The sequence below is a fragment of the Miniopterus natalensis genome, chromosome 1 (genome assembly GCF_054644295.1).
Source record: "Miniopterus natalensis isolate mMinNat1 chromosome 1, mMinNat1.hap1, whole genome shotgun sequence".
NCBI lineage: Eukaryota > Metazoa > Chordata > Mammalia > Chiroptera > Miniopteridae > Miniopterus > Miniopterus natalensis.
This window is the reverse complement of record NC_142081.1, coordinates 31328298-31351435: the sequence shown is the minus strand read 5'-3', so window position 1 is coordinate 31351435 and position 23138 is coordinate 31328298. Positions and strand designations below refer to the sequence as shown.

The 23138-nt window shown below is 44.7% G+C and overlaps 1 protein-coding gene across 4 annotated transcripts in view; it reads left to right on the top strand.

Annotated features, from left to right (window-relative positions):
- The window catches only part of DAAM1 (dishevelled associated activator of morphogenesis 1), a 152833-nt gene that overhangs the window by 116270 nt on the left and 13425 nt on the right, over positions 1-23138 (top strand). For all 4 annotated transcript variants that reach the window (XM_087820135.1, XM_087820142.1, XM_087820147.1 and 1 more), the window contains exons 16-20: positions 6101-6207; positions 13683-13767; positions 18210-18316; positions 20348-20436; positions 21309-21477. In XM_087820135.1, the coding sequence (XP_087676261.1) occupies positions 6101-6207; positions 13683-13767; positions 18210-18316; positions 20348-20436; positions 21309-21477 (557 nt within the window). The remainder of the gene's footprint in view (positions 1-6100; positions 6208-13682; positions 13768-18209; positions 18317-20347; positions 20437-21308; positions 21478-23138) is intronic.

The following is a 23138-nucleotide window of genomic DNA, read 5'->3' as shown; positions in this document are numbered from 1 at the left end:
CCTTTAGCCAGAACATTTTCTCTTAGAGGAAAGCTGTCTGCAGTGCATTTTAATGCTATTTTAGAAAAGTACAAAAACACAAGTGGTTACCTGTCATGGCCGAATAACCCTAAAACAGGATTATCTGGGCTGCCCGTAAGCATGAGGCAGACAGTGTCATGCACAGCATTACAGGAGAGGGGGACGGGAAGATACAACGTTGTCCAGTAGGAAGCAAGACACTTCACCTTTCAAATAAAGGGTGTGTTTAGAGCCCTCATGCAGCAGGTGCTCCCTGCAGACTCTCCTGATGGGCTGCAAGGGGCCTCTTCTCTCTGCTGTCACAGGAAGGAATTCTCTGGGCTTTGACAGGAAGTCTTAGAACATTTTAGCTGATTTCCTGGTGGATTTAAACAATTTTCGTTACATGGCCCACTGATTTCCTACTTCAGTTTCATTCTGGTCCATTCTGGTTGCTGAAGGTGAGAGTTTGGGAAGTAAATTAAAGGAAGGGAAAACAACAGTTATTCCAAATGGTACCATTCAAGTCTGAGCATGTGGGTTGCATTTATTATGAAGGCAGGTGGTTGAAAGACCCAGGTTTACAAGGCTCATAATTAACTGGCTTTCAGCAGAAGGTGCAAAGGATGCTGCCAAAACGCTCTGGGACAGATAAGTGGACAGTTCTCAAGAGCCCTGGGAGACAGGGTTGCAGAAAGCCTGGCAATGGGGTAATTGTCTCCTAGCAACCAGCCACTGTTTGAGTAATCAGTAGGCATTGCAGTCAGGCTAGACCAGACCTTTCAGTTGTACTTAACGCTAAGTAGACTGGTAAGTGGAATCATTTGTGACATTCGTAATGGCACTTCCTGGGAGAGATTTCAACACACCTGCTCAGCTTGATTCAAGTATGTTTCTCCTCTTGCTGCAAGAATTTGAGATGAGAACTTTAAAGCCATAAATGTATTTCCTAATGAAGGAAATTTGAGCCACTTAATTGAATTTACTGACTGTCAGAAAGATGAACGCATTCAGTGGGAAGGTGTAGGACAGAATAAAGGAAACAGGGTCCCTGTCATTGAGTGTCCCCTAGTCTCACAACTGATGACAACGTCAAAGATGATGCATTTTCTTTTCAGTCTTGGCAAAGCACCATATAATTATCATCACACTTGAACTGCTTTCTTTCCCACTCCCAGATGAATCCCGGGAACCAATTTTTCCTATGGTATCTCCTTTCTTCCCTCCAGAGGTAAAACAAACAAACAAAAAAACCCTATTCAAACTCTCTGTACTTCAGCCAGTTGTTTGGCCAAGTAAACCCCTCAGAGGGGAAAGGCACACATGCATGCATTATCTGTGTGCAGCAGGAACACTGCACAGGGGAAGATTTTGAAAAAAAATCTGAAATATCACCGAGTAATGACATTTAGGAGAGATTTTATATAAATAGATGTACATACACGCAGAGATATGCTCCATTGATTTGAGCAATATCGTGTCACTAAAAACGAATATTTATACTGTCTGCTTTGTATATGAAGTACTTCAAATGATGCAGATGTAGTAAGCTGTAGCACAGGCTACAGTGCAACTTGTATTATAAAAGCAGAGATGGGGGAAATCTTTAAATAACCATAAGATAGAGTAAAAGATCATCTTCAGAATTGATACTGAGTTTTGGTACTGAGTTCCCAGCCTCACCAACCCTGAAGTTTAGCTCTCAAGGAGCTCTTATACTTATTTTTTAATTTAATCTCACACCAGTTCTATGAAGTGAGTATTATTCCTATTTCACAGATAATTAAAAAAGGCTTAGTGTTTTCAGTGTCCGAACAGGTGGCATGGTCAGGTGTACAAGTGGCATAATTCCTAGTTTCACGTTGTCCGTATGCCATGGTTTTATTCATTACGAAGGTCGCCTTTCAGAAAGGGTTTTCTTTAACTGCAGTTTGAAGAGCAAGACCATTCTTACTCAGGATTTTTTTCCGGGTGGATGTCAAAGGTGTGTGGAGCTGATTATGTAAGCTTGAGTGCCACACGAAATGGAATTTAATAGCATGCTCACATTCCAAAAGTTCATTTGAAAGTCAATTTTTAAAATCTCAAAACCTCTTTTTCTCATTAAAACTATATTATACAGGCCAGCCACAAAAGGCTTATTTTATGATATAAAGTGGCACATTGCATAGTAATACTATTTACGATACAATTAAACACTATTCATCTTGGTTTTGGGAAATTTTATCTTGAGATGTTATAAATTCATTCTCGCTATCCATGCAGTTGGACAGAGGGAAATGAACTTGACAATTACCATAAGGGAGTCATATCTTTGTAGCAATCAATTAACAGCTCACTGTCTTCTTTCCTCCTCCCTGCTCTTTGCCTGAGGACACCCCTTCTTTACAGATCCTGTTATCAGTACACAGAATAATATTTCAGAGCCTCTGCCCTGATTTAGGGAATGAAGAGTAACTGCTCTCTCAGGCTCCACAACCTGACCTCTCCTGCCAATATGTAGCACACAGATCATTCTGGGGGTCCCTTTCGGAACATTTAATGGTATCTTCTGATTTTTATAAATGGTCAAAGAATTTCCCTTTTTATTCTTTTTATATTTTTCATTATTCCTTATAGCTCATTTTACATTGAAAATTTATGTGATTTAGGGTATATATTTCAGTAATCTTGGTCCTTAGCTATGGCACATGAACGCCGAAGAGAAAATCGTAAATGATGGTTTTTCTTAAGACTAAAGTATAGGGTAGAGGTTCTATAACTGGACTCCATGGTAAGAGTTAGTCAAATGCAGGGTTTATATAAATATTAGTGGGTACATTTTTTCTGGAGAGGGATCCCCAGTTTTTATCAGATTTACAAAGGAACCTCAACCTCAAGATTAAGAACCATTCATGTAAGGGTTATTATTATCCAAGAAGTGTTGAGTCATTACTTTATTGTAGAACCTCATCTATAGGAATCTATCAGCACTAGTTCCTGAAAATGCAAGTGCCAACTTCCTATTTATATCCCAAGCCCAAAGCTCTACACCAGAAATCATCTGGAAAAATCAGACCTCCTGTTAGATGGAGCCGAAGATAAATGATTCTATCATGTTTGGTTCAAGCCAGTTACTGAAGAATTTAAGGTTTCAAAAAAGAATGTTAGCATATTTGAAATAGGCCAGGAAACATTGTCATTCTTATCATGCCCCATTTAATAAACTTTGTGATTTTATTTAAAATATGATGATTAAAGGGCCCTTAAAGAAGGGGAATCGTAAGGCTAACAATTAACCAAACCTCTCCCATGGCATTCCTCATCCTTACCTCTGGAAAGATAAGATGTATCACTTAGCTATCAACTGCTATACGTATTGCTGCTGCCGGTTTAAGGTGGGAGTTCTTGACCAGCTGTTCTTCAGAGAAAAAAGACTTGATCGTCAGCTTGAAAGATGATTTAAGATAGTTCCCAAGTACTGAGCTCCTAACTGTGTGTTGGGAACTGTACAAAGTGCTTTCCATGCATTATCACATTTAATCCTCACACGAATAATCCAGCTGTCGGCCCCATGTTACAGACAGACTGAGCTCCGGTACACACCTAATTATTGAGAGTTGTCCGATTCCATAGCCCACAGCAGGAGAGGTCAGAAACCTCCATTTCCTGATGGTGGGAACTTAAGGAGAGTGGCCAGAGAGCTTAGAAGTTTATATTTCGAAGGCCAGACAGTGAGAGCCAGATCTGAATTCAACTGGCAATTTGTCTCTTTAAGAGAGAAAAGTAGGGTAAGACCTCATGGAGTTCACATCAGCGTAGTTTTTTCTGCCCTTGAAAGGAGAAACTGCTTTTACAGGGAATGAGGTCGAAGGAGTTTCAGAGTAGAAAAATGGACAGTTACAACAAGGGCAAAGAAAACTGTGACATCAGAGAAGAAAGGTTTCTCATGCTTATCAATTATTTTTTCAATGCCATTCTAGAAAAGCAGTCCCTTGTCTGGGAGCAGCGGGGAGGGGCATTTTGTTTTCGCTAGAGTGACGTGGAGCAGCTCATCTGTGTACAACTGGCCTTGACGGTGCTGCCGGGACCACTGAGGCCTTAAGGAATTTGCTGAGTACATGTCAGTTGTACAAGCAGTTGGCCCGAAACAGGGTGGGGGTGGTTTGCACACTGAAGCTGTATTCATTTCATCACGGCAAAAATATGCCAAGAAAGCCGTGACTTTCTCATAACGTGTCAATTACTTTTTTCTTCTTCGTTCCAAGTCTTTTCTCTGGACTATTTCAGGAAGAGGCTGTTAACTTGTACGATTGAAACAGCCCTGAGGCAGTTGGGACGGGGCCACCAATGTTTGCACACCACACAAATCCCTTACTGTCCTAGTTGTGTTCTGTCTTTTCCCTCCCTGTAGCACCTACAGGCATTGTTTGGACTCTGGGCTGGTACTGAGGGTTTATACTACTGACCTGTGTTGTTGAACCAGTCTTTTGTCTTTTCATAATCCTTCCTTATGATACAAGAAGACAGAAGATTACTTCCACCAAATATATATATATATATATATATATATATATATATATATATAGTAGTATATAACAATGGGAATAATTTCCTTAAGTTGATTCAATTGATTTTTTTTTTTTTTTTTACTTCAAGTAAAAATCTTGTTGAATCAATGGTGCCCAATGGTCCTTTCAAACAGGATATGTTCCTTTCCCTACTTGACACTTTCGGAGTGCTTTAAGTCCTTTCTCTTCTCATTTTGATTTTCCACCAGTGGAAATGAGGTGCAGCCCATGCCGTCCTCTCTCTCCCCGAATGCCCAGCACCAGGCCCTCATTTGTACTTTCAGCCAGGCCCTCTCATCTTCATTAACCCTCATTGCCGCTCCTAGGGGCGTAAGTCACCTCTCCCCCGTTACTGATCTCCTTAACTTTCCCCCATTCGTTGCTGTGGTTTCTGAGCTGCATGTATCTGATTTGCCTTTCTCATGCCTCTGCCGCGGCTGTAGGACTTCTTTGTGAGCAGTAACTCTAAGCAGGTAAGTGAGCTACTTCCTGAACCTTGCTTAGTGTCAGCTCCTGGCTCACTGTAAGCTCGAAAAGTATCTGCTATCTCATTTTGTTCAGATAGTGTAATGTAGTGCCTGGATAATTTCACATTGGGTTTCAACTCTTAACTGAAATCTCATCACGACAAAAGACAATGGTTAAGTTTGTCCGCATGGTGCTCTTACAATAAGCTCCATGTTGTCTTTGTTTCCTAAACTGTTACACAATTGCAGAGCTCCTTGGGTTCCTTATATTTTTTAAATGGATCCTGACCTCTAATGAGATTAAACTTGCTATTTATTAAGCTAGTTTGTTTTTACCTTGATGTCCAGTTTACTCAAACAGTATCTTATGTATAATTGTTTTGTGTATCTCCCAGGATAAGTCATGACTAGCCATCATTGCTTACAGCTTTCTGTGCAGCAGCAGAGTTGCAAGAGTGTTTCATTGTTAATTCAAGTAACTGAACTAATGCCTTAAGCTGTCTCCTCCCCTTGAGCTGTCCATCAGGCTCCAGGGTAACGAAAGGCACCATCTGGGCTTGGGAGCTTCCTGTTGCACATGAAGACGTTTGGGGGTCTTTATTGTTTAGCTTTTTGAGTGCTCAGGATGCAAATGGTTGTGGGCTGAATGTGCCCTACAAATGGCTGGACCGGCAATGGCAGGCCTCCGCTGAGCTTGATGCATTGTGACAGTGCTGTCTGCTGTCCATAGGGATCTGGGGGACAAAAGGAGGCCACCACTCACTGATAATTGATATACACTTAGCATCTTCAACTTAGAAACACTTTGTTCTTCCAAATAATGCTTTTTCAAATGTGGGTGGTCAGCTTTTCTTATAACTGCCCTTTGTCTACTAGATTTTAGTTTTTGTTGCAGTTCCGCCCCTCCCTGCACTCCCCCCCTCACCACCTCAGCTTTGCCTGTGTGTGTGTGTGTGTGTGTGTGTGTGTGTGTGAGAGAGAGAGAGAGAGAGAGAGAGAGAGAAATATATAAAGGAAAAGTATGTGTCTGAAGTCAGAATGTCCCTGTTTGACTGTGATGGATTTCTCTCCTGCTCTTTATAGAAAGAAGCAGATGCCATTGATGACACACTGAGTTCCAAACTAAAAGTCAAAGAGCTTTCGGTGATTGATGGTCGGAGAGCTCAGAATTGCAACATCCTTCTATCGAGGTATTGTTGGTGTTGAATAACTTCTCTATCATGTGGCTCCAAAACACCTGTTTTCACTTGTTCTTATGTCTGGACTCTGTGGGGTGCTGTTCTGTGGACTGAATCTCTCCTGTCAAAGGTGAGGGTGACTGTGGTCCTTACTAGGGAGTAGTGGAATACATCAGAACTGGTTGCCTACTGTCTAAGAGTTTAATTTCCACAGACTCCTAAACTTACAAAGCAGAACCTCCCAAGTCAATGTGTTTGTTTGTTTTTTCCCAGATAGCCTGTAAAATGGACATTGCTTTTATTTTTACTTCTTGGCTTCAGAGATATTTTGGCCGTTGAGTAATGCTGTCACAGAATCAGGACCAGCGATGAAGCCTTTTTTTTCTTTTGCCCTCTGAAGTCATCTTTTTATACTTCAAAGTTATATGATTTCATATTCTTTCTGAGCATTTTTATAACTAAAAGAATATGTAAATCTCAAACCTCAATGAAATGCTAATTTATCTAATTCAGCCTGTTCAGAAATCTTTCTCATAATTAGTGAACCAGCACGACCTTGGAACTTGAAAAGAAGAAAGGAAATTTGGGAGCCTGGAATCTGATTGTGGCTTCAGGTCATCTTGGGCATTTCTAGTAGCCTGTTCTAAAAGAGACGTTCACATTAGGCAGAGATACCTAATGCTGATGAGGTGAATGAAGATGAAAAGAGTCCTGAACTTTGAGGCTTTAAGTGCAAGACCCATTGGTTGCTTTCTAGAAAGAATGTTGTGCATGCATTGAGGCTGGTGCGTGGCTTCTCTTTCAGGGAGAGTGAAGAGGGAATGCAGTAGTCCTTAGTTTTTAGAGGATCTTAGAGTAAGTTTCTTTTAACACAAAGAGCTGCTGCTTGGTTTTCAGCACGGAAGCTTGATTGTTAGCCAGATATATATTACTTCAGGGACCAAAGGTTTCTTTTAGTGAAAGAGAAATTGAAGCCTAGTGAGATCCCTGAATTTTAATACAACTAGTAAGGTAACATGAGGCAGCCTGTTAGCCAGCATTTCACTTCTGCCTCTAGAAGAAGGGGCGCTGTGTAAATGGCCGGGCCCTGTGTTTATCCCCACGTGTGCTCCCTGATCACATGCTCAGGGCGACACCACTGAAGAGAATTGAAGGCCTCTTATTCTACAGTCTGTTTTGTTCCAACTTTTTTCTTTTTTTACAAATAATATTCTTAACCAAAATAAAATGAAAATTAGGGAAAGTTTTTGTTTTTATTTTTAATTGATAAGAGAGGGAGAGATTTGTTGTTTCACTTATTTATGCATTCATTGCTTGATTCTTGTGTGTGCCCTGACCAGGGATCGAACCTACAACCTGGAGGACACTCTAACAAACTGAGCTACCCAGCCAGGGCAGAAAGGTTTTTTTTAATTCTAGAATTTCCCCCTATATTTTCTAGAGGAATACTTTACTTTAAAACAACTTGGTAAAGAGAGCTATCTCTCGAGTTTCTGTAGTATTTAAGCGCTCTTAGGAGTATAAATTGTGACCCAGTTCCTTATAGACAGATTATTCTGTGCTAGGTGCCAACCAGGATAATTACACTAGTTATAGATAAGGTTACATCTCTTGCTGGCGGATTTCCCACCCCATAATTGAAGGAATCATTTCATATTTGTGGTATGTAATTCCCTTGTTACCTCAAAAGTGTCAGAGACTAAGGTGACTTAGAACTCGAATGTGTCTAAACTCTCTCTAGAAAACGGTTTTAAGAATTTGCCTCGTATCTGTTAGATTATCTGTTACAATCCAGTTTAATGAGTAAGTGCTATTACGTTGTGCATAATTGAAAGTTATTGTGCATAACAGTAATTTGAGTCTCAGTGGGCCTTTTGGTGATTGAGCCTTATTGATCAGGTTCCAAACCCTCCCTCCCACAGAGGGCGCATGAGCCCATGCTTCCCGCCCTGCGGTCAGCGGTTTCAACTCTCCCCGCGAAAGCTCAGGGCTGGCGTGCTACGTGTGCTGTGGTAAAGGTGAAGGAAATTAAGCAGGTTTAATTTTAACTTGTTTTTTATTTAGTTTTTGTAACCAGTCAGCAGTTTCCCTGCTCTCATCCCTCCCTTTTCCTTGGCAATGCATTACTTCCACTGAGGAGCCAAGGGCCTAAAGGAGGGAAGAGGTCTGTGAGGGCGTCTGATTCTCTTTCTTAGAGAGTTACTGCTTTGGAGCATCTCTGCCTGGCGCTCTGCAGGGTGCCATAGGATGTCCCCACACTTAAGATAGTTCTGCTCCCGTGGGAAGCTCATGGCTAACAGGAGAAGAAAGATGACATGGGCAAGGCGACTTGTGAACGATTCAGGGCTCAGGCTGGTCTGACTGGGAGGAGACAGGAGCTCATCCAGGCAAGAGGATCACCCGCAGGGTTTACAGGACCGTGGGCCTCGAAGGGCGATTAATGGAGGGGGTTGGGGGTAGTTTCCAGGAAGTGTGCATGGAGGAGAGCACTGGAAGGGTGTGAGCTGCTAATAAAGAAAGCCCTGTCCTTGCAGCAGCCTCTTGTTGCTTGGATTGAATGAGACCAGGCAGGAGGGCCTGCAGTCCATGCCTGGTGCCTTTGTGAGGGCACGAGTCTGCCCAGGCTTGAGCCATACACTCCTCATCTATCAAACAGAGATGGTGAAAGTGGTCCCCTTGTAGGGGGCTTGTGAGAATTCAACCTGGCAGGGAGCCTGTATGTGGAAGCTGCTCAGTCAGTGGCCTGTTCACGTGCCCATGAGATAGGAAATCGGTGCAGTTTGTTTGGGAGGAGATCACTTTGTTTTAATAAGGTTGCAAGTTTGGTCTCTCCAAGGTTTGCAGGACAGGTTGGAATGGATCAAGGACTGGAGGCAAAGGCAGCCATGGGTAGGAGGCTCTTTCTGTTGTCCAGGTGAGGCCTGAGGAGGGGCAGAGTTGAGAGAGACAAAGAAACGCTGAACAGGACTCGGAGACTGTTTTGTGCATGGGGACAATGAATAGGAACATATCCAAGTCCATGTCAAGATTCCTTACCTTTCCACACTTATCATCTTTCCTGCTTATTTCATTCCGAAAGAGTGGCAACCCTCTCTGTTTCATATCTCGCTGACTAGGAATCTAATTCCCAGCAATGCAGTCATTACATCAAACTCCACCACAGTGAAAAGTCTATGGTATATTCCGTGTTAATGAGCGCATGTCTGCAGTGTTTGGTGATCCTGAAAAGCTCTTCTTTACCCAGACACACTGCGTAAGTCAGTGGGCCCTGTGGTCAGAGGCACCTGCCCCAGCCTCACCTGGAGCTGAGCAGACAATCAGAAAGGAAGCCCTTCCCCTCCCAGGGGCCAGAAGGGAGGCGGCACAGGACCTTTTTATGTGCTCACAGCTTGAGTGGCCAGGTTCATTCGCAGCTCCTAGGAAGAGAGGGCCTGGAAGATACAAGCTTGAATCAGAAGCTCCCGGCCTCCAGGGACCCCGCCTTCCACAGAGCTGAGAAGGGAGTGGAATGGGAACCCATTCCTCAGGCCCTAGGCAGGGTGAGCAACCACTTTTCTACTGCGCGTCTGCAGGCGACATGTGGCAATCTAAAATCACTCTGCTTTATTCCCCAAACGGACTTCTCCTTCCAAAAGGAGGAAAAATAAAAAAGACAGGAAGAAACTTGGAAGCTGGTTTATGTTGCAAAATGAACCCACCTAAAAAACACGTTTACAAAGTATCCTGCCATTCTTTTTTCCAGATGCTCACTTAGCGCGGCAGCCGGGGTGTCGTAAACCACAGAAAGCTACTTTAAAGCAGGAGGATTTGGCTGAAATCCACCGGAGCCCAGCTAAGGCTGATGTAGCCATCCATCCCTAACTTACTGTAATTACGCCTGGATGTTCCAATTCTCTCGGCACATTTTTAAAATACTTGAGTAGAGCAAGGTAGATTTAAATACTGTTTGTAAATGGCCAGTTTGCTTCCTGCCTTGTAAAAAGAGTTGAAGTGGGTGTCTTAGAAGTTACCACCCTCCAGCACACCAGAACAGGCTGCCAAGCTTTAAAAGCAATTAAAAGGTTAGAACTGGTAGGGTCCTTAAATTACAGAGATTAGCAGCTCATTCTGCGGATGACAGATGATACTAGGAACTGGGCAACCTATGGAGCCATCCCGGAGGGCAGCATACCCTTCTCCTCTTTCCCCAAAGGTATAGTTTCTTTGTCTGCTACAATAGGCCGCGTGCAAGGCGCTATGTTGACAGGTAGATTTTCTTAAGTACTATCCATTAAAGTCTCAAGTCTCTTTGTGGGCCACATTAAGAGAAACCAAAATTGTTATGAATTAGAGCTAGTGTTTAGTCCAGACAGCCTCTGGGGGGGAGGGAGAGGGAGGAGCATAAATATATACAATTTCAAAAGCAAGAAGTTCTGCACTCCATATGGGGAGCTAATGAAATGCAAATCTGATACTTCAAGTATTGTTCTCACTGATTCTCAACTCCTTTTCCTTTAAATGCAAAACAGAAGGACTCAACAGGATTGCTCCCTAAAGTGGTTTCTTCAACTCCTGTGGAAGGGACAGAGGGCTGATTTATTCTCATAAGCGGAGCTTTTCTCATGACGACTGTACCCGTTTCCACAGCCAGTTGGTTTTCATTAGTGGCAGTTTCAACCTTCCCTACTGTTCTCTCCCCCAGCCTTGCAGGGCCGCACTGTGCTGTTTGCCCTTCACTGACGGAAGACCCGTTGGTGTCCTGGGATCAAGGGCTGCCCAGAACCTGACGGTGGAGACCGAGATGCTGGGATACAGTTTTATCCTGTCATTCGGTTCACCCAGGCCAGCTTGCCGAATTGTTCCATTTAAGTTTGGGGCTTTTCCATCATGATGTGCTAGTGAACATCATGTTTAGGGGGCACTGATTGTCCCCAGAATGACTAACAGTCTGTAGAAGTCTGCTTAGGTCCAGGGGTACTGTCCACAGCCCAGGAGCTCTGATGATTCAGACTCAGTGATAGACTGGGTCTTATTTCAGAACATGGACACCTGGGCGTGTTGCCTGGGTGCTCTATTTGGATATGAAAACATGAAATAGAAGAGAATGATATTAATACAGTAGGATTCCCAAATTTGTGTTTCTTCCCTGTCCTACTTATTGGCACATGAAACAACATTCAGTTTAAATGGCGGGATGGATGGTTTTGACAAGATATCAAACTCTAGAGGATAAGCCGGAGGTGTCAGAGCAGGTCCTCCCTGGCACTCTTTGTCTGTGGCCTTTGTGTCCACCCTGCTCTCAGCCAGCCCTGCCATTCGTCTGTGAGAACACGGGGAACCGCGTGTTTGCATACTCTTGTGTCCTGTGTGTCTCAGCTTATCATTTGATTCTCCCAAACATTATACCCACCTTTAAAATAAACATGTCTTCTAATTCTTTTTTTTTTTTTTTTTAAGGTTTTTTTAAATTGATTTTTAGAAAGAGGAAGAGAAAGAGTAAGAGAGAGAAACATCCATGTGAAAATGGAACATGGATCGGCTGCCTCCTGCATGGTCCCTGCTGGGGATCAAACCCGAAACCTGAGTATGTGCTCGGAATCAAATGGCAGCCTTCCAGTGTACAGGGCAATGCCCCGCCAACTGAGCCACACTGGCCAGGGCTATTCTTTTGTAATACTCCCAGGCCTCATGGGCAGGGTATGCGGAGAGGAAACTATGGCGAAATAGTGGGTATGAGGATACTTTGCAAAATGTTCCTAATAACCCTTTCCCTGGCCTGTTTGCTCAGTGGTTAGAACGTCGGCCCATGGACTGAAGGGCCCCAGGTTCAATTCTGGCCAAGGGCATGTACCTCAGTTGCAGGCTTGATCCCTGGCCCCGGTTGGGGCTCGTGCAATAGATGTGTCTCTGTCGATGTTTCTCCCCCCACCCTTCTCTCTCTCTCTCTTCCACTCTCTCTGAAAAGGAGTGGAAAAAAGATCCTCAGGTGAGGATTAAAAAAATGAAATAACCCTACTAAGTGCTGTTTAATGATCGAATTACTTCACGTGGCTATTAAGATTTCATAAGTATTGCTGCCCTTTGTTTTCTGGTGTAGGAAAGTCCACCTTGTAGAGTATACATGGAGCGCCTTGAGCCTGCCTGCGGTCAGGCGCTACACTAACCGGCTTACCTGTATTATTTCACTTTATACTCCCGCTCTCTCTATCTCACACACACACTCCTTTATTTAAATGTAGTTGTTATTATCCCTATTTTATAGATGAGGAAGCTGAGGCTAAAGGAAAACTTTTCCCAAGGTCACACTGGCCAAGAAGTGTCAGAGCCGGAGCCTGGGGCCCAGGCTGTCTGATGTCAGATCTCCCTCTTCAGATGTTACAAGCGAGGGCTGTACCTCTTGCTCTGTATTTGTGTCTGTGCCTTTCTCTCTAGTTCTAAATGCTATTCTTCCTGAAGATCATAGAAGAACTGATCAAATGAAGTTAATATGCCACATTAGTGGTAGCTCGTAAGAAAGTGAGACTTTTAAAGTAAGCCTGGATTGAATGCTCACAAATAAAACAAAAGAATGACTCTATTGTTACAGCTAATAATCCGATTAGGACATTTTTGCCCTGCTTATGACTATTGGTTGTGTCTAATAAAGACACATTTTACAAGTATGTTTTCATTTCACAACTCCTTAGAGCCAACACGTTGGTGTCCTGACATAATCAAAACATGAATCCTTACTTAAATTAGTAAATCATATAAATTTATGGTGGATAGAAAACAGATTTGTGTTTTTGCTTAAATCCTTCCCTGTGAGATATTAATTAGGTAAGCAAGATTTATAAAAAGAATTTGGTATTAGCATCAAGAATGTTGGGTTTGTGTGAGGTATTGCCACTTTCTATGTGTTTGACCATGGGCAATTGCTTAATTATTCTGAGCCTCGGTTTCTTCCTCTATTATAAAAAAAATGACCGTCACAGTTATTTTCAAGTTTAGCTGAAATAACATGTGAAAACTCCTCAACTATGAAGTACTTGTATATTTTATTTTGTATGTTGACTTGTTCAACTTTTTAATAGTAACAGGTTCTAAACTTATTTAAATCCACTTTCAATATGAGAGCAAGCTTTAAACACTCCTGATATATAATCAATTTAAGATTTTAGTTTCCCTCTTTTACCTGCAATTCACGGATATACTAAAGAGAATGGTGTGTATGGGTGTTGTCCCTCCTCTTCTGCTAATCCCTTGCTTAAGGAAACTAAACGACAGAACATAACAGCTTTGTGCGCTGTGTCAGCAGAGCATTACAAAGCCCTGAAAGAATGTTAGAGCAGTTTCAAAATACTATTTTTAGGCGCAATATTGTCAGGAAATAAGCTCTCACTGAGAGATTTTTGAGCAAAACAGTATTTGAAAATCAGCAGCTGGAGTAGCAAAATGAATTATCTTCCATTAAATTTTAATACTCAAGCCAGTATTGTTAACAACAAAATAAAATATTCTTTCTCCAGGTTGAAATTATCCAATGATGAAATCAAACGGGCAATTCTAACAATGGACGAGCAGGAAGATCTGCCCAAGGACATGTTGGAACAGGTGAGCCGCCAGATGTCTCTCAGAGCACAAGTGACAGCTGACTTTCAGCAGGGAGTGAGATAACTGAGAAAAGCTGGTGTTGCTGGTAGACAATTTCTTCATCTCTGAACTGAGGAGGTTGAGCCCCGGTTCCATAGGGTTCCATTAGGAAACAATATGACTTTCTCCTCTCAGTGTTCCTCAAAATGATGGGTGAGAAGCAAAGTGACAAGTTTGTCAAATGCCTGGAATCCACAATGCCAGAGCTTTAGTGGAAAGAAAGTCTGTTTCACAGGAATATTAAGAATCTCACCAGCACTGAGATCACATTGCTAAATCCTTAATATAGTTTGTGTCTTCGCTCGCCGTTCCCACAACCACAAAAGTCCCCAGCACTGTCATCTACGTCTAATACTCACATACATCATACTGCGGGGTTTCAGTTTCTTGGGGCTAAGTCCTGTCTCTGTCGTGTGGCACGCTGCTTGCATTGTACATGGCAGTGCATTCAGTTGCCAGGCTGGCAAGTATGGGATGGGTTTACCCGCAGTCAGCACACATCCTTGTTCGTGGTATTTGGAGATCATTTGTATTATCCTTGTCGGGCCAGCCAAGTGTGGTGACCTAGCCTCTTTGTGCACTATGTCTGTGACTCGCTTTGTGTAGCCACTTTGGCTTTGTCACATGTTGTTCCGCAGCTTTGTTCAGTTTTCCTCCAAATGACAGTGCTGTTAGTTAGCAGGTAATCTAGAGATTATCACCTGTCTCTAGGTCTGGCCTAAACTGTTCTGTGCTTTGTAGATAGTCCCAAGACTGTCCTGTCTGCTTGCCTCCTGGTCCTGGGGACAGAATCATGTTCTGAGTGATTTGGGTCAAGAGGTCCGTGTTTGTTAGAGCCACATCTACTTAAGGTTGACTGTGGACACAGCAATCATGACCCAGGCTGAACTTGAGGGCTCCCCTGTAGGCGTGCTCAGCTCCCCAGAGCCAGAGAATACTTTGCACTGCTAACAGTGACCCTGGGTGGCGAGGCTGCTCCAGATGGGGTGCCTGTCTACATGTACATTTTCAGGGGTTCTCCCTGATGTCCTAAAAGGCCTGCAACTCAAAGCAGGGAGGAGTGATGTGTGTGGCACCACCACACCAAGTGGACCCGCCTCCCTGAAGCCACTGCAGCTGCAATTGTCCCAGTGAAAACCCTCACACTTAGTAATGGGAAGACTTTTCAGGCTGTCCTTTTAAGGTTTGATTTAGTTATCAAAACAATTAATGACTGTGTTTCCGAGTCTGTTAGCATGCTCTGTATATGAATAGTTTAAAACCTCACATTCATTTTTTAGAGCATTTTGCAGCTCCTCCACACACTTCTCCCTCCCTCGCTGTAGACGGGTCAGAACGGCCGCCGCCGGCCCCGGCCCGCAGGTGGCCCCACACGGCATTTGTCTGCATCAGAAGTTGTTCGCCCAGAGCGAGGAGCTGTGCAGAAAGCTGCCTTAGTCTTGAGGCCTTCAGCCCCTATCGACAAGGTCATATGTTTAAAATTCCACAAGATCTGTTTACTGTGAAATTGCATCCAGCAAAATTCCTCCTTGAGGGAAAGGATTTCAAAATCTTGCCAAAAAGGCTTGCAGTGCAAATAGAATGTACTTCAAATAAATGCAAGTAAGAGAACCAGTCTGCTGGAGCCGAATCTGGCCGGCGAGGGTACCTCTGACCCGGTCTCTCCGGGTCACGCCGGCTCATGTCCTGCTCGTCTCCTCTCTCTCTCCCCCGACTCTGGTTCCTCCTGTTCCTTTGCCTTCATGCAGCGCTTCCCAGGCGTGCGGAGGCCAGCATCTCCTTCCAGCATCTCCTTCCTCCCCTCTGATGGGATCTGGTCTGCGTTTGGACCACACTCCTTTCCTCCTCTCCTGCCTCAGCTGCTGGGCTCAGAACTCAGATGGCCGCGTGCTCTTCCTGGGAGTGTATACCTTTCTCCACCCCAGCTCTTTGCCTCCCGCTTTCTTCTCTTAAAACTCCCTGTGCACAGTCTGTTGTTTGTGCTTGGAGGAGGCCTGTGCCTCCAGCATGCTCTCCTACTGTTCCCTACATGACGAAAGAGAGCTTAGTGACCCCATTACCCTAAACGGGCGGGTGGGCTCAGCACCAAGAGCTGGGCAACACCTGAGGCTAGGACGGGATTTCCTCGCCCGTAGATAAAACCCAAATAAGGAGAAAACAGGCCTTTTCCTCCCTCCTCCTCCCCCATTGCCCTTGCCGGCTGCCTTACCTCCTTGCCCGGAGGAAGAACAGGAAGAGTCTTGCCCTGGTCACTGTCACTGTTTGAACAGGGGAACGTAAATGACCAGAAGCTGTCTGGCCTCCAGGCCTATGACCTCCCAGCATCCCCTTCAGCTCCCCGCCCCTCCACACCACAGGAAAGAGCGGTGTCCCTGGCTCGGGGGCCCAGCGAATGAGAGACTCTGCCCCTCTTGGATCTCTCACCTCTCCCTCTTGACACAGAACTTGTTTGAGCCTCAGCTTTCCACACACTCACCTCTTAAGCCCCCACATCTCCATCTAGCTGTTGTCCTCTCTTTTGACAGCCCAAGTTCTCGAAAGCCTCTCCCACTCACCTCCCATTCACTCTTCAGCTCACTGCATCTGTCTTCCTGGCCTCCCTAACGCTGTTCTCACTAAGGACACACAAGTTCCTTGCTGCCAAAGCCATGGCACTTTGCAGGCCTTATCTTCCTTGATTTCTCCGTGTGTGACCCTGATGGCCTCTTGCTCCCTGATGAGTCCACATTCGCCCCTCCCTTGCCTCCTTTGAAGGATCCCTGGAATGCTGGCTTCTCAGGAGCCCTGCTTTTTTTCTCTTGATGGCTCTCCAGGTTGCCTCGCGTATTTCAGTGCACGTTAAAACCAATACGAATGCTTTGTCTTCAAAACAGGTTAGGATCTCAGACCCATTTGTCCGCCTCCCACTAGAAATCACTACTTGGTCCTCTTGCCAGTATTTCAAGCACTAAACTCACCTCCCCACCCACCCTTCATCAGCCTTCTCTCTCTGGGTTCCCTGTTCTACTCTGTGTACATCGTAGCCTAAGCCCGAAGCCTGGACTGCATCGTGCTGACGCTCATCTGCCATAATTCATCCATCAACAAGCCAGCCCAGTTCTGCTCAACCCCCTACATAGCTCTAGAATCTCCCCACTACCCAGTCCCTGCCACCGTCATCTCCCACCTGGACTATTACTGCATCGGCCGTCTAATCACAGCCCCTAATACTTCCCATCCCTTCTAATTCTTTCTGATTCATCAGGCACAATAACCTTTTCAAAATGCAGACTTATTCCTCTACTTAAGATTTTAAGTTTATCCCAGTACCCTCAAAATAAAGACTGAGCTGCTTATAAGGCCTTTGCTACTCCCCAACCTTGACCACTGCTGCCTCCCCCACTCTTCCACCTGCGTAAATTCTGTGTCACCCATGCCAGACCCCGAGCACGACAGGCACTCCGCCTGGGATATACGTCCAACCTCACACCGTTCGCCTCCTGCCCTGTAGTTCCACTTCCCTTCCTCTGCTGGTCGCACCCATACTGACTGTCTCTTCTGAGGTGCTGTAGTTAAGTCCAACAAACATTTGAAAACCTGCTCAGTGGAGCACCCAATGTCAGCATCAAGCTCTGGGGAGGACCATGGGGCCCACAGGGTCAGGATAATTTTTTTCTTAATGTCCACGGGCATTTGATCTAGAAAATAGCACCCAGGCCTGTGCATACACATACACATATTTGTTCCTTTAAAGGAAATCAGACACGCAGAAGTCCTTTTTTTACTTTAACTGTTGTTGCTATTTCTTCCACATTCCATGCTCATTTCTTCCTCCAAAATAAAATGTAGGATTAAAAACTTCAAATCCCACTGCGTTCCTCTCATCCAACTCTACATGGAGCAAAAAAAATGAGATGGAATTAGATAAGCCAGATAAGCAAACTGAATGGAAAGTGCACATAGAATCACTCATTCCAGCATGATGTAATAGGAACAAGCATATCGCTGGGAGTGGGGAGACCCTGGCTCTGTTTCTTATGATGACACACACTTGCATTGTAATCCTGGGGAGGTTTCTAATCTCTCTGGATCTCATTTGTATTCTAATAAGGGTTGACTCTCCAAGGCCCCTCTGATGGTCTGTAACCTAGGGCCTGGTAAAGAACTGCCGCCTTCTGACTTGAGAGGCAGCATAGAACAGAACGGTGCCGGGAATGCATCTTACACCAATTTAACTACATTCAAGTAAAAAAGGAAAGATTTAATCATTTCTATTGTATCTTAACAATCACTTTGTGAGCAGAGCTTATAAATTAAACAAAAGTTAAAATTTCATCTTGGGACAAAGTAACCGAAAGGGTGAAAAATTACTGAAGAAATTTAAGTTACAGATTTCACTTTTAATATTTGTGTGTACTTTTTAGCTCTTGAAATTTGTTCCTGAAAAGAGTGACATTGACCTTCTGGAGGAGCATAAACATGAACTGGATCGAATGGCCAAGGCTGACAGGTTCCTTTTTGAGATGAGCCGGTGAGTTTAAAATGTTTAAAAAGTAAAGATGCCCTTTACCTCTCTAAGGAAGTAAAACTTTTGACTCATGTTGAATTGTTTGCTTTAACTTGAAGGCTTTTTGTTATTTTGTTTTGTTTTTGTTACTCCTCACCTGAGGATATTTTTCCCATTGATTTTTAGAGAGAGTGGGAGGGAGGGAGAGAGAGAGAGAGAAACATTGATGTGAGAGACACATCCATTGGTTGCCTCCCACACGTGCCCTGACCCCGGCCTGGAATTGAACCTGCAACCCCTGGGTGCCCGGCCAACAAACTGACCACGACCTGCCCTGGGTAGGGCTTGAAGACTTCTTGAATTGCAGAATCTCTTCAGGTTGGAATTATGTGGGATTTGTTTTGCTTAATTGAGTTCTTGTTCCTGGGTGAGACAAGGTCAAGGTTTCTTCACAGTTAACTCTATTTCTGGGCCTTTTTGACTAATGATCTTCAACCTATTCAAGTCCTAACTTTCTTGTTCCAGTCAGTGTCATTCTCCTCACCTCTTTGATTTGGGGGGACTGTATCTCACTCTCCTACTACTTTTGCATCTCAAGGTTATTGTAAAGCAGAAAACAATAGACATACTCTGTAATGTCAACTGGAGCCCACATAGCTGAACAGCCGGGGTCCAGGCATCGAATCATGACACGTGCAGACATCGCTAATCGATCACGCATTCTGGCAGGCTCTCTGCAGCCTTTCCCTGCGGCAGCCCTCCTTCTTAATTGAGTGGCGTGTGAGCTGAGTGTGTGTGCCAGCCCAGGCCTAGCGAATTGGTTCTGCATTAGAGTAGGACCAGTGATGCTGAAACTCTCAGTCAGTCCCCGGGCAGAGCCCTTCCCGAGTGCCAAAGGCCAACACATGTACCCAAGGTGGACATGCCTCTTAGTCCACATTTCTGCCCTATCCAGGCTTATTTTTGCTGTTGTTCTGCCTCAACTTGCCTACTGCTGGAGGGCAAAGGTTGGTTTTGAAATTTTGACAGGTGTGCCCAGCACCCTGTGTGTAGACCAACCGGATGGCCACCTGCAGTAGCTGCCATTTAGTCACTGTCCAGACCTTTGCATGCATCATCTCACTTAGTCCCTGCCAGGAAGGCTGTGAGGTCCAGAGCTGTTCTCTTCCATTTAACGGAAGAGTTAAGGCACCTGTTCAAGGTCACCTGATTAAAGGAGACTCTCAGCCGCAAAACCCAGGTTTCTCTGATTGTATAGTATAGTTTTGCAGGAGGGGCTGACCTCTGGTCCTTCTGGACTGAAATGTCCACCAGCAAGCAGATTAGGCAGTGATTCCTGAAGGTCTGGGCCAAAATGCCCACCCGCACCCCTCAGCAGCGCAGAGCTGCTAGCCTGGGTGGTGACCAGAGGCCAGTTCTGACCTTGTAATCCTGAGTAGCTGGTGGCTATCTTGGAAGGCAGAGCTTGCCAGCCCCGAGGGAGCAGAAAGGGAGCTGACTGTGGAAGAAAGAGTGAGGTTTGGGGATGTGAGTGAGGAGAGGGTGATATGAGGGGTAAATGCTGGAAACAGTTTTCCTTACAGTTTTGCCAAAGGCAAACTTTATGGAAAGGTAAGGAGCCAGCCAGAGAAGCTGTAGGAAACAGCCCTTTGTTTGCAGCAGATGGAGAGTCTTTTCATTTACATTCCTTTTTCTTCCTTTTCTGTGCACTGGAGCTGCTGGGACTCTGAGAAGGGAAGGGGGCTTTAGTCAGTTACAACCAGCCATTGCCTAGTCTGATTGGAGATGAGGACCCTGGTGCACTTGCCCAAACACCCTTGTAAGTCAGAGGAAAGTGGGCCCTCCAGGCAAAGATGCCTCTTGCCCTGTGCTCCTCTCCAGGAGAGGAAAGAGAGAGAGAGAGAGAGAGAGAGAGAGAGAGAGAGAGAGAGAGAGAGCGCGCAAGCGCGTGTGGTGGGTTAGGGAGAGGGCTCTGAGGTTCCTTCGCCTCCATTTCCATTGAGTGAACAAAGACATGTTGAGTGAATGTTCATTCGCCTGTGCTTGCTCTTACAGAATTAATCATTATCAGCAAAGATTGCAGTCGCTGTACTTCAAAAAGAAGTTTGCAGAGCGCGTGGCAGAAGTTAAACCTAAAGTGGAAGGTAAAGTCAATGTCAGGCCGCCCAGATTGCAGATGATGTTCATCTTAAGTGCCCACATACAAGTGCATTCCAAATGCATATAGTAAACAGGATTCCTTTGGTGGTTTTTTTGCTTGAAATCTTTTGGAATTCTAATGGATAATTACTTAGGGTCAGTGCTTGGCTCGCTGGCCTGGGTTCTGGAGCTCACAGCACACCTCCTGGGCCTCTGCAGGATTGGGCTGTTGACCACATGGGTGTTGGTGAAGAATATATTTTACTGTTACTAACATTAAATCTTTAATTAGCTTTCTTGCAACGGGGCCTTACTAGATTTTTCTAAGGGGAGATTTGGGGCTAGAAATATGGGTTGATTTTGAAGCAGTTAAATGTGTAAATGTTTGAAGTGTGGTCCAGGCAACTAAAGAGCACAGCCCCAGAAGGCAGGCTGGGCCCAGGCCTCCGATTGTGCCTTCATGGTCCATGGCACCTGCAAGCTGTAACGTGTGACACATCTGACCAATTTTTCTATCAATGGAATTGATCAGTAATCCTGGTGATGTGACTCACACCAGGCAAAAAAGTGTTTGCAAAGGAATGTGGCAAAAGTGCACTTTCTATTCTGTGTATTTCTTACTGCTTCTGGTTGATAAGTCAGCCAAGAGGGACTGGAGAAGGACAGGGTTGTGCAGCTGCCTGCAGGTCTCTTGAGCGGCCTTAGCTGGCTCTGCCTGTCCTCTTGCTCTTTGCTTCTAGTTTCGAAAGTGCTCCTGGTCATCTAACAGCCCAGTCTTGCACCTTCAGTATATGCTGTTAGGTGTGTGGAGTTAGGGTGGGTACCACAGAAAAGTGTTGGTTGTCATAGTTGTGTTTTTGTATGTTTTGTCTTGAAGCAATCCGTTCTGGCTCAGAAGAGGTATTTAGGAGCAGTGCCCTGAAGCAGTTACTGGAAGTGGTTTTGGCATTTGGAAATTACATGAATAAAGGCCAAAGAGGCAATGCGTATGGATTCAAGATATCCAGCCTAAACAAGATTGCCGACACGAAATCCAGTATTGACAAGTACGTACCAGATCTTCCAACACTTGGAGGACCCAGGCACTTAGTTCGGGGCTTGAATCTGGACCCTCTGGTCCTGCGCCTCCGTGATCCTGCGGCATCCGATGCTCACGCTTCTCTCTCACTCCTCTCTTCTCACACAACCACGGTTTTCCCCAGGTTCCTGCTAGGCCAGTTATCCTTCACCCACTTTCAGTCTACGGGGATATCATCTAGGCCAAGCTTCTTGTTTTTTGGGGTTTTCATAGATAAACTTTTTATTTTAGTGTAATACAATAAAGACAGATTCACTAATTATAAGTGTACATCTTGGTGAATTTTCACAAATTGAGCACATCTGTGTAACCAGTGCCAAGGTCAAGAAATAGAGTTCTACCAGTGCTCTCATTCAGCTCGTGACTCTCCCAGTCACCCCAGTCACCACCCTCCGCAGAGAAGCTGTTCCAGGGAAAAGGAACAAACCCTGGCAGCTGATGGTAGAATCTGAAGCATGTGGGGTTTTTACACATTGAGGCTGGCAGCTGTGAAAAAACTGTGGTGTATAAAAAATGTCTCTTGGCTGTTGGTACTCAGCTGCTCATCCCCAGACTCCTTAAAATGCTTCCTAGAAAGTGCATTTTAGGTGAACAGATTCTTGTCAGAGACACTGAGATGTGCAAATGCTCTGGTGTCATTAGCAGTTTGGGCATTAAGCACATTAAGTCCAGTCTCCCTGAGAGCCGCGTTTCTCTAATGTTCTCACTGACCTCAAAGGAACATGTGCAATTGTTTCGAAGATAAACTTCTCTGTACCGCATTCTTCTGTAAAAAAAAAAAAAAAAAAAAGACTCTTCACCCCAATGATTCCTAACTAGTGAGGCTTTTTACTCCGTATTTTCTATAGGGTTACTGAGGGGTAGGGTTATGGCCACCCTGACCCCTCCCATAAGAAACGTGTCAAATTGCAGAGCTAACCCTTCTTTTGCTTTGTGCAGAGGCAGATGAACAAAGGGCAGCTGTTACATTTTCTCACTGCCGCCTTACTTGTACTGTGAGCACCTGATCCTTTCTAGGGCACTTCCACATTTGATTGTTACAACAGCCTGTGACTACGCAGGCCGAGTGCTTATCAGTTGTTGTCAGATAAAGAAACTGAGGCAGGCTCATTCAGGAGGGTATTTGGCTGTACAGGTATTCGACACCTGTTATTGCTCTGTCCGCAGCTCTACTCTGCAAAAAATAGATCTTACTTGGAGGTTACAGTAAATACCTACACCGTCTTCCTTGCATGTCAGGAGCAGCCACCTCTTTGAGGAAGGATGTTCCCTGCAACTGGGCTTGGAGGTTGGAGAGGAGGGGAACCCCCAGCACCAGTCAGTCCTGTTCTCCCACTCGCTCTCCCTCCCGCACGCACACACAAGCCTTTGATCCCCTTTGCCCTCCCCAACTTACCGATAACCTGATACTACTCAATGATCTGCTTATTGAAGTTACTACACACTTTATCTAACCCATAAGCCTTTTCAAAACAAATAAATTACACACATTTCTGATCTCTTTCTTTTTCTTCTTTCTGCCTGTGAATATTGGCCCCCCGAGCTGCACAGTGTCTTACAACCCTGCAGTGCCTAGCAGAGGGCCCTGCTCGTAAGCACTCATTAAATGTTGACTTAATCTAATCAAAC